This window comes from Chaetura pelagica, unplaced genomic scaffold (assembly GCF_000747805.2).
Source record: "Chaetura pelagica isolate M959 unplaced genomic scaffold, ChaPel_1.0 scaffold99, whole genome shotgun sequence".
NCBI lineage: Eukaryota > Metazoa > Chordata > Aves > Apodiformes > Apodidae > Chaetura > Chaetura pelagica.
Window position 1 is genome coordinate 340877 of NW_009954539.1, and position 12089 is coordinate 352965.

General features: G+C 40.5%; 1 protein-coding gene across 1 annotated transcript in view; it reads left to right on the forward strand.

Moving 5' to 3' along the window:
* Positions 1-12089, forward strand: part of PKHD1 (polycystic kidney and hepatic disease 1 (autosomal recessive)) — a 248035-nt gene that overhangs the window by 134225 nt on the left and 101721 nt on the right. Inside the window, exons 46-48 of the mRNA XM_010004904.1 lie at positions 9-255; positions 8904-9081; positions 9579-9774. Of these exons, the coding sequence (XP_010003206.1) occupies positions 9-255; positions 8904-9081; positions 9579-9774 (621 nt within the window). The remainder of the gene's footprint in view (positions 1-8; positions 256-8903; positions 9082-9578; positions 9775-12089) is intronic.

Here is a 12089-nt window from a genome sequence, read left to right on the forward strand (position 1 = left end):
CTCCTCAGGTGGATTTACAGTGAGAGCTGAACGTCTGACTTTCATCAACTCACCTTTCCAAGTCTCCTTCCCCTTTCCTCACTCTGCTATCCTTGAGGATCTGGACGGCTCTGTCACCGGGCAGAGAGGAAGTCATCTCCTCCCTTCCACAGATATCCTTGCTGCATCTTGCACAGCTAGTGCCAACTTCAGTCAAGCCTCTTGTGGCAGTGTTTGTGGCAGGGACGTTGTTTTCCACCGCATGTCTCTGCACCTGTAAGTAATCATTCCACTTCTGAAAAATCAGCATGGATGCTGCTTGCTATGTTTTATATTGAGAGAGCTGTGGGGTCTGAACATAGTCCCAAGACTTCTGCTTCTCTACGGGGTCCTAAACTGTGTCAAAATCCTGAGCACTGTCATAAATCAGTCCCAGTTGTTGTCTACATGATCCTTGGCACTGTTTTTTCTGGCTATGTGTTCTCGCCCAGATAGTTCTCAGGCATGGTTTGAGAGATAGAGCAGAGACCATTCCCTGCTGGAGATTTGGATCTAGGCATCATATTTTTGGGGAGGAGAACTTAGCTATATGGAAACCTATGAGAATTATCCAGGACATAGGACAGTCTTTGGTTTATTTTATTTATTTAGGCCTGCTCCAGTTCTCAGCAAGCTGTTTATTTCCCTCTTTTCCTATCAATAGTCTTGATTCCCGTCCTGAGAGAGTTCTGGCAGTGTTAAGTGGGCCTTTAAGTGGAGGTTATGGTAAACTGCTCTTTTGTCACTCTTCAGACACCAGGGGTATATAAATGGGCTTCTGTAGAAATGAGAATCCAGCTCGAGGTGGGCACTGACACTCAGATGTTCTAAGCAAGGTTGGTGCCCAAGCCGATAACCCACAGATAATCCAGTGCTGGGATATAACTGGGGCTTTCCCATCAGCTTTGATGGTTACACAGCTCCTAAGTGCTGTCCAAGCTCACTTCTGCTGCTGTGTTAGCCTCCTCAAGCTGAAATTGTTTCTCCATTTGAGCTGCTGTCAGCTAAAGGAATCTAATGGAGAAATACTGCTTAGCTGAGTATTGTCACCACTTCTGGTTGCCCAGGAAGGAGGTTTGTGTATTCCTGGCATTAGAAGAAATCAGGAGGAGTCAGACTTTTAGTGATCTAAATACCACCCCTGCTTTTCTTCCCATGGCCATCTTCCCTTCACAGTGCCCTGCTTAACATGTTACTTCCTTTTTGAAGTACAAGTCTGAACCATTATCTATTTTTTACTGTTTCAGGTTAGTAAAATACAGGCACAAATTCTGAAGTGGTCTGTCAGAGGGCTATTAATAATTCTAATCTGTCTTATAATTCATGTTTTAGAGGAAGGAGGAAAGAAAACCAAGTCCTTCCTAAATAAATAAATAAAATCACTTGTTCCATTGCAGGGGAAATCTATAAGACTTTAATCTACCTACAGGCTTTGCATGTGATTACTCTTTCTCATAACAAAAACAAAAGTCTGCAATAAGTTAAGAGCTGGGAATTATTCTGGTTTAACAAAAAGGGTACTGGATAAAAATCAAAATACAAAAGTACTAGATGTCTTTAGGGGCCACTTAACTATGAGGTCTTAGGCAAATCATTCCCTTTCAAGCCTGTGTTTACTTTTTTTATTTGGGGTACCAGTTCTTGGAGTTGATGCTGTGTGGGTGGATAGAGCTTCTCACAATATTGCTTGTAGTGTGTTTTGAGCCCTTTTGGATATTGCCACGATGTAAGTGTTAATAATTCATGACTGTTAATACATCGATGCACTTCATTCCTTCTTGGCTCAAAATGTGGTTTAGGAGTGAGGAGTGAGTACAAATGGGACTTTATCTGCAGCACTGCTGTTAAACTCTGGAAAAGTTTGAGCCCTGATCTAAACTTTGTATTCCCAGCAAATTGATAAATAGTTTTATATTAGTCCTATCACTGACTACTTCTCAATCAACTTTTTATTTCAAGCAAGTCATCTTTCTTTCCCTTCTTTATTATTCATCTATGTGAGCTGGATGTTAACTGTGCCAAAGATAGGTGACAGTTGGAGTAGAAGAGGCCAGCTGTTGGCCTGCCCTCTTGAGGACTATGTACTCAACAGAATAACCTGGGAGACCATGAGCATCCCTCAGTGATACCTCCAGATCCTCTCTCTGGAGTATCTCCTGCCAGCTACACCATTATGTTAAGTTGAAAGACTGTCAGCATTTAGTCAAGTAAGAGTGGTGAGTCAGGGAGGCTTCTGTCACCCAGACAGAACTCCAAAATGGACCTGGTAGAGGAACAGGGTGAATAATAAAAGGAGCTGGAGGGGATGAAGGATGAAAGTCAATTACTTAAATATCCATAGAGTGACCAGAGAATGAGGTGTGGGCAGAGAAGAAGAAAGAGTAAATTTTGTCCAGATGTGTTTGAAGAGTAAATAAATAAAAGAGAACAGTTTAGGATTAATAGAACAAAGCAGGACTAAGAGCAATTGAAAAAGGTTGAATAGAGAGAGTAAAGATAGGTGGGTGACAGAATTTCCTAAATTAAAGTTTTGATTTAATTGAGTTTCAGGAAAAGGAGAACCCTAGTATGGCAAAATCTATCCCAGCAACCTCAGGCTCATTCCCTGACCCTAAGGGCAACTGGCAAGGCTTGGCCATGGCCATATTATTAACCTGCTTGGCCTCCAAAACACAGGAAGTTCCATCAATGTTACCTTTTAAGGAAAATCCCTTTGTCTGGGGTCTGTCTGTGATAGCACTGGTTGGTGCAAGCTGAAAGCATGTCTGGGATAAATTTCATTATTTAAGTTATAATGCAGGCAACTGAATGCAAGTGAGTGGCTTTTTATCTTTGTGCTGTTTAATTTACTAGAATGCATGTAATGTATTGGCACTTTTTTCCCTTTAACACTTATGTTTGGGGGGAAAAAAAAAGTTAGAGAAAAAACTTAGAAGCCTGTTTTAGAAAAAAAAACTAGTATCTTGAGCATTCTTGACTCTGTTCTGAACTGCTTCACCCAACGATTTCCAGGGGATCCATTTCCAAGCTTGCATTTCTGTAACAAAAGCCTTCTTCACGAGGTCCAGTTGAAAGTTAAACTGATGTGTCACTTAAGCACCCTTTAAAGAGAGTTTTTATGTCTTTTGAAAATGTAATTGAAGCTTATAAAAGTCTTTATAAATTTATATGTGAGAAAGTTATTGAGTAGTCTGAAGAACAGCTTATGCCATGGCAGAGCAGAGCATGGCTGCAGGCTAGATACGACTGCTCCAAATGCCACCGCTACCCATATTATCATGAAAATATGAGTCTCTATTAATATTAAAACAAATTTTCATTAAAAAATTGTCATAACATGATTAAGTGACTTTAAAAGTTTCTTCACATTATGCATAATTTTTACAAGAGGAGAGCATTAGAATAATCTGCAGCCAGGCAGCACCTTGCGGCAAAGGGGACTCCAAACACTTTGCGGCTGCGCTCACCAGAAGGAAGTTTCCCTGTTGCTCCCTTTCATTTGTTTTTCCCTTCTCACTGTGGAAACCTGGGACTTACTCAGCACCAGTCTTGTCATTTGAGACTTTTTATTGCTTCCCTCTTCTTAAGTCTGCTGCAGAGGAAAAAATCAGCTTTCTTCTTTATAGCTTTAATTCTTGAGTCTGATCTAATATCCTCTCCCGTAGCGCGTGCATTCAGTTGCTGCAAACCCAGCCGCTGCTGCTGGGTTAGTGTGAAAAGAATAGCATACCCCCTGCCTCCCTGTCCCTGAGTCTTGAAGAGAGTTCAAATGGTTACTCTAGTTTTGCTTTTCGTTTGGTATTTACTTACAGTGGTGCCTTCAGATGAACCCCCACCTGCTGTGAAACACCCTTACAATTCCACTTCTTCTCTCCATGTTTACATGCTCAGTTGCTCTCTGGTCATGAATCCTCCCTATGTACTTGACTGTATTCACACATGGGGCAGGTTACACGCTCACTCGGCCTCATAACCCAGTCCCCTCAAGGCTCCTGAGACATAATGTGAAAGGCAAATATTAAATCATTGGCTCTTGACTGTTAAGAAACACCTCAGCTTAACTTCAGAGGTTTGAGTCTTACTGGACTGTATCTCTAGCATCTGAAACATCCCACCAAAGAAGCCAAGTGAAATTTGGTTTCCACTGTAGGGCCCCTTGAAATTTTCCCTGCAGCCTGGGGCATTTGCAGCAAAGCCAGATCCTACAGAGGCTTACCAGTACGCAAGAGAAGATGTTTCCCCAGGCCTACCCCCTCAGCTTGACCATTATCTGGGACGTTTTCTGGTGCAAGGAGATATATTTAGCATTGAGGCATCACTTTCTAGCCCTACACTTTCTTTCCATGCAAGGAAAAGCCTGACAATCCAGTTGGATACTTGCTGAGGGCTGGATGGATATACCAACTGGGATTCTCCATCATAGGCAACGTGTTATTAGCCCTACAATTATATTAATTTCTAGAGGACTGCAAATGGCCAATGGAGATGCAGGAAAACCATTCCCAGTGTACCAGCATGCAGACTTTCTGATCTGCTTTGGATACTTTAGGGCTCTGCCTGACATGGAGTGGCATAATGGTCCACAGGTTTTTTCTGTGTTTACACTGCAGAGATGTTTAAGCTGCTTGCTTACCAGCCACTTTCCAGCTCAGAACTTGTCTATGATTTTAGTTTTTCTTAAAATATCTAATTTTAAACTCTAGGAGCTGGAATACGATTTAAGAAGAGAGTTAGGAAGACAAGGGTAGAAAACTTAAAAGCTACTTTAAAAGAAGCCATCTTAGCTTGCCAGTCATAGCTCTCTCTGCTCCTTGGAGATCATCCCAATTCTTCTTTTACTTTCCATTCAGCAGACCTACTACACAGTGGCTACTCTGAGTCAGGGATTAGTTATTTTCAAATTAGTTATTTTCAAAAAGACCCCTGCATACAAAAACTTTATGATGGTAAAGGTTCATAATATAAGGCAGATTTGAATCATGTCCTTGTTCTCTCAAAAAAAGATACACAAGTTCAATTTAAACAGCTGAAAATTCCTAATTCTTGACAGTTAAAATACAATGAACTGGGTTTGGGGCCAGCATCAAAAAAGTGTTTGGTATGGTCGAAAGTTCGAATTAGCCTTCATTTGGCCAACAAGAAATTGAACTGTGGATACAAACAGTCGGTGTCCCATTTGAAGTTCAATGCTATATCATTTCCTGTTTTGGAGAGAGATAATCATAATGGATTATTATAGAAATATATCAAACAGAAAGCACTTGGAACCAAGCACAGCGTCTGCCTTCCTACACAAAGATATGGACCCTTAGGATAAGTAAGTTAACGGAAAACATAAACAGGAGAGTTAATATTTGTTCTCCTTGATGTTGCTGATTGGTTTAACAAATCCTCTGTGGCCCATTGATGTTCAGCAGTTCTGCACGACGCACTTGAACTAAATTACATAACAGTTTATACAATCACAACTGGCAAATTGTGGCTCAGACTGTAAAGTCCTATCCAGTAATCCTGCCATATTTCTAAAGCAAATTGCTCCTTAATTGAAACCTGCTTCAATATAAAAATACAGCCTTTTCAATGAGTCATCCCTTTTTCCCTTCTTACACTTTGTAAAGGCTTCCAGCAGTTTAAAGTGAGGGTTAATTTTGCATTAAGACCATTGCCTCCTAGTTTCTTTCAAATAAAGCTAGGGGAAGTTGAGGGGAAGGCTCTTTCCTCTGATAATGAAGTTCTCCATCTTAATGATGCGTGCAGGCTCCCTTGGATCCTCTGAATTAGAAATACTCATGTGTGCCAGTGCTACTCTGCTTCATTAACATTAAGGAGAGGTAGATTGGTGGCTATTTAGGGCACAGTGAAATCACTGGCTATTTAGGGCAAATGGAAATGCTGCTAATTGTGGCTGGTAATTCCATTAGTAGGGTACTTCCATTTTGGTGGCTGTTTGGCATATAGGTGAAAAAACAAGCACACTGACATCCTTTTGAAGGGAATGCAGTCTCAGGCTTATTGTTGCCTTGTACCACTTAACTTCTGCTATGAGCTGGAAAGTTTTTCAGATTCCCCAAATTTCCATTTTGGTGTGCTGGCACTCTGTCAGGGGTAGGGTATGTGTTTCTAGGTGGCAACACCTCGAGCATAGTGTGTAAAAGTCAAGGACACAGCATTCCAGGTCAAGGAAAACCCAGAGATTTCAGGACATAAGATGTGTCCTGCTCCCTTTCCTTCCTTTGTCATGAACAAACTTCCAAGTGAAGGTCTGGGAGCACAGACTATCATGGTACGAAACCATGCAAAGTCTTCCTCCTCAGAAAGACTTTCCAGCATTAAAAAAATATCATTGTCTAACAAAAAATTCTTCAGTGAATCTCCTTGTCTCTCTATCCCAAAGACTGTGAACAGTTAACTGAAAAAATTGGTAGCATCTGAAGGAATCATAAGTCTCTCCAAACTTTGAAGCCTAGGGAGAGAGGACTTGTTTTAAATAGGCAAACAGGGGAAGATATATTTCACTTAACTGCAGACACCTAGAAGTTAGCTGCCTGGTTTAATATATTTCTTTGGGGTGCCTTTATAGTCTCTCATCAAGATGGGTGTTCCAACAGAGTTAGATTAACTCTTAATTTGCTAGTCAGAGAATTCACATTCACTAGCTAGTGAATCTACATGGCTAGTATAGCATTGCCACCTAACTTTCTGAAGGATCAGTCAGGGAACTTGTATCCCTTCCCATATCCCAGCAGGGATTTCTTTGTCTCTTAAACTACTTGGAAGTACTGGGGAGGAGACCCTAAGAAAAGTGATTCAGGCTGTCCCGTCAGACTTTCTTCAGTGACAAAGAGGAAGATGAGTGAAGAGCAAAACCACATGGAATTACAATGCACAGAGGATGGGTCTGAGTCTCCATCACTTGCTGTGGTGTTGGGCACCTTTGTAACTCACTAAGGCAATTCCTGATGTGCAGCAGAGTTTAATGTCACATGGCATTGTGTGTGGTGTGCTACTGCTGCTAGAAATGTTTTCCTGAATACCTGTGCAGGTGCTAATAACTGTGGCAATAATGTGCTTGTTGTCATTTACTTGCTTAATTAGCAGCCTAATATCCTAGTCCAGTTAATGCCTGTAAGAGGAGGTTTATTAGTAGTACGAAAGGTCTTTAAGCCTTATAAACTCCTTCCAGTCAGTTTCATTGGTCTGCCAATATCTTCTGGTTGAGTGATTCTTTGCTGATTCACACTTCTCCGATTTGCTGCTCCTGTTTCTCAGCCGGATGTTTCTGGGAAACCAGAAAGTCCTTTGCCAAAGTCATAGCCACCAGAATAACAGGAAAAAACAAACAAACAAAAAATAAAACAAATCAAACAAACAAAACAAAACAAAAGCAAGAAATGGAAAAATTCAAAACAAACCCAAAAATCTAAAAAACAAAGCCAGAATTGATTTTAAAAGAAAAAAACAAAGATCTACAGGCAGCCTTCCTCCAAGCTGACTGCTACTGTAATTATGTGTTGTCTCCAAAGCAACAAAAGGGAAAAACAACCAAAAAATGCAAATACAAACAGGTGAATTGCAGGATGAGATGCTTAAAAGAGGTTGTGGTGTTTTTTTTAAAGTTAGTGTCAGCTCAAATGCCAAAACTGACAAACTAGACTAAAGGTGAAACTGCCAACTTGCCATGATTCATGTACAATTCTGCTGCATTCATCTTTATGGCAGAATCATGGCCCCAGGGTACCTTGGCAAGCCAGCAAGGCTTCTCTTCAGCTGAGAATGAGTCCTGGGACATGTACCCTTAACAATTCCCCATGTATAATGTGGAGAATGCAAAAGGCAGGAAAAAACTTGTTAGCTGCAGTTGTGCAGCTGCAACCTCAATTTTCTAACAAGCATGCCTAGTGCTGGTAGGGCCAGGAATGGGAGGCACTGGTGTCAATGGAATTTTGGGTACTTCTGTCAGAGCTCCTTCTGTATCTTTAGTGTATCTGTATTTCTGAACTTCACCTTATACAGCCTTTCATCTTGGGGAAACTGGTAATCATAGCAGGAAGAGGTTATTCAGGACATATGTCCAAATAATCAAGATCAGTTTAGTATAATTTGGAAAAAGTCCGTGTACAAGGAAAAGACAAATACTGCCCTTGGAGAGGAAGTCAAGGTGGGGGGTTATGCCCATCACAGCTTCACTGTGTTATTTCCTATTATCAGAGGAAAAAGGTCTCCAGGTGTCTTAAATTTAAAATGTTTATGCCCACTCATTGTAATATTCTTGATCTGTTCAGTAAGTTTTTCTCTGAGTAGATCAGAATGGAAAGTGTTAGTGAAAAAGGGGTTTGAGTTGTTATTTTGATGCTCAGAACTGCTGCACTGAAAGTTCACTCACTTTATGATGGCTTTCATCAGTCTGCAGTGGCTCCAGCTTTATACTGTGTGCTGACCTGGGCACAGTGCAGTATTTTAAATTACATAGGACATTTGTACCTTCAGGTTTGAAGAAACTTATGACCCCTCAAATACTTGTGAGTAATCAGAAAACTCTGTCAGACCATTCTGTCTCATGGAGATCCTAAAAGTCGAACCTGAGGCTCGTGAGTCTGGTGGATGGGGAAGTAACCGTGGTAGGAGGTGGTACCCATCTGTTGCCATTGCTCTGCCTTGGCACAAGCTTTGCTCCTTGCACCTTTATTCCTCCACCCTTTCTCTCTCTCTCTTTCTCTTTTTGTGACACTTCAGGCAGAGATCGTTTCTTACCATATTTGTAAAGAATTACACATAAATGAGAGAGAACCAGCATATACTACTGTAATTCAAATAAAAACAGAACTGTAAATGTTGCAAAATGACAGAGCTCACTGAAAAAATGTGATTGCATTTTTTTCCTCCAGAAAAGAGGCTCCAGACATGCCTTATAATTTAACTGTGACTGACAGTAGGAATAAGACAATCATGGTCAATTATGTCCCTGATACTTTATCAAAGCTGGATGGCTGGATGGCTCTCCTCTTGGATAAAGAGACTTATGCCTTGACATTTGACAACCCTTTGGTCAGCAAACTGCTCCAGGTAAGATCGGAATTTTTTTATAATTTTGAAATTATATTTGGAAGAGCTAATCACGTTTTCAACTTTCTGGGAAAGCAGAGAGAGGAAAAGTACACTGAGAAAATCTCTATATATTTATAGGCAGGGCTTAGATACACTGACCTATTTCCTGCACCTCTCAGTAGTAACTTGGATGAGGGAAATAATTTTGCACATCTTAAACGAAAGTTCAGTGTGGTGTTTAGGAATCAACAAAAATTATACTACCTTAAGAGACACTGAAGTATGGTTTTCCAAAAACACTGTTTCTCTATAGCCTTTAAAGGTGATAAGGGGAGTTGATTTTGCCTGCATTCACCATCCCCTTCTGCTTAATTTTACATCTCTCTTCCATGTTTCCAATACACATTTTGCAAAAGAGTGTGTTGTCTGTGACAGACACCATCCTCTTTATCCTACACTCTATGGAGCTCTTGTCCCAGAGACAGGCTTGGTTATTTTGGTTCCCTCTTCTCTAGTATTCAGTGACATTTAGCAACTTCATGACTGGAAACTACCTGCTGGTGGAACACAAGGATCTACCTGCTGATCCTGATGTTCTCGTGTCCTGTGGGACAAGGACTGGACAACCACTCCAATCGCTGCCTTCATATAGTCATCATAGGAGCTGTGACTGGTACCTCGACAGCAGACTGAGCAAGGTGACCTATTTGGGTAAGTGCAATATGAGGGATGTAATGTACTTTTTTGTTCAAGAATACTGAAAGGGATTATGTCTTTTTGATTTAAAAACTTTAATTCCCTGAACTGCATAAGACCTTGGCTACAAGATTGACTTTCAATATCTGAGAGGTCCTTCAAAGTATCAGTCAAATAGGTAAATCCATACACATCAGGTCCATCTCTGTCTGATCTATCTGAGCCTGATCTGTTAACAGAAGGAACGTATCATAAATAGTGTGTGATGTGACATCAGCAGAATTTGAATTGGTGTTTTGGAGAGGAAAAGGCATTAAAGTGCACTAATGATCTCTGGTGTCATCTGGTCCCATGTCACATGTATCTATCTAATTTGAGCCCACTAAAGGCAATAGATTTACTGAGATGGGGTTTTCCTTGTCACTGTAAACTTTCAGAAGTCTCATAAACCTTTGAATTTGAGTATGTTGGCTTTTTACACTAGCTCATGCGGAGTAGTGGCCACTTTTTGAAAAAAAAATTTTCACATATTTCCTGATATTTATTGAGATTGATAATACTTTCAGGTTTCATTTTTCCTTTTAACTTTGGCACATTTTCAGCAATTCCCTTTCCCAAGAAAATTATTTTAGATGTTACCATTACAAATAATAATAGAACCAGGAATCTCAAAAGCATTTAGTGCTTTCAAGAAGCATAACTTATCCTTCATGATAGCCATACAGGGAAGCTAAAGTATAAAGATACTGATTTTCATAATAACAGAAATTTTTGTCACTGATCTAATCTTTTAGTTTTAATGAATTTCTCTTGATTTGCACTGATTAGATGGTATGCAGATGGCTTTTCTTGTAGGATCTGTTTAGGAATGAACAGCTAGAACAATCAGTGGAACAGGGGAGAGGAAAGCATGGCTGGAATGAGGGTAGGCAATCCACTGAGCTTACTCTGACAGCAATGAAAATCATTGTATATTAGAGGAGAAACGTGGAAGCCCATACCTTAACCTCAGTCTGAGGGTCACACTTGCTGCATCCATCCCTGATCCTGCAGCCAAATAACATTGCACAGCTTGTGTCCACATAGCTGAACATTTTATCTCTCAGAACAGGCTGGATGCACCCAGGCTTCAAATTAGGAAAGATCCCTGGCCTGTGCTAGCTCCCAAATTGCAATGGTCACCATCTGGGTGAGTGCATTGTTCTGGGCCAAAGATGGTCCAGGAACTTGGCCAGCAATACAACCATGTAGATTACTGGTGTCCAGCTCTTAGTTTCATGTACTGACCCTGTTTAGATAAGGTATAGATATAGTTTGGCTAGTATAAATCCAGCTGTTGTATCTAAGCCTTGCCCAAGATCATGCCAGATATCTACTGAAAGGAAAAATACAGTTTTACTATTTCAGTTTACTAACAGTGTAAATTTGTTCCTTCAAATATGAAAGCCAACTTTTTTTTTGAGTTTAGATATCCTAAATTGTACTTTCACAAACAGAGCAGCATGGGAAAGCTCAGAAGATAGCACCTCTATCTTGGCCTCTTACTAGTGTTGAAAATAGAGGAGATGATTGTCTTGGGATCAGATCTGTCCCAGATCAGATCTGTCCCAGCCAGATCACTTGGACAAAGTGATCTGGCCAGCATATGTCACTCTTGCATCACAGATACTTTCTTCTCCTTCTCTTGCCTTCCTTTCATCTTGATTTTTATTATAGGAAGAACTTGTTGTTGTTTTTTTTCATCTTCATACAGAAGAGAGAAACAATCATCTGGAGTACACAAGGAGAAATTTATGAAAACACCTAACGTATAATTCATGCTGTGAGCATTCTCAGCAAGGACTTTAACAGCAGTGAGATCAATAATTCAGTGTTGGGTACCTAAAATCTAATGGGCTTGGTAGGGTAAAAGTCTGAAACAAAGCAAGTGGATTCCTAGCCCTGGTGTGCCATTTAACTTCCCTCCTAATCTCCTCTGTGCAGGCTGAGGGAGTGAAGATAATTAGCCATCAGAGCAGACTCATGGCATGTGGTGGACTTTCCATCACTCAGGGTCCTTAGGTGATGCTTGGCTGTCTTTTCAGAAAAATATGCTCCAGCTCTATGAGAAGCTATTAGGAACCTCATGAGGAGAGATTCATGCTCCATAGGAGGTCAAAGAAGACTGCCACAATAGTCCCTTCTGGCCTTAAAAACCCACCAGTCCACCAACCCAGAAATGGCAATGCTTGATGGCCTTCAGAACACATTCCAAAAACATTGCTGCTTAAGTCTGCAATCTGGGTTGTTGTTTGGGTTTCTTTTTAATTATTATTATTTATTTACATTTA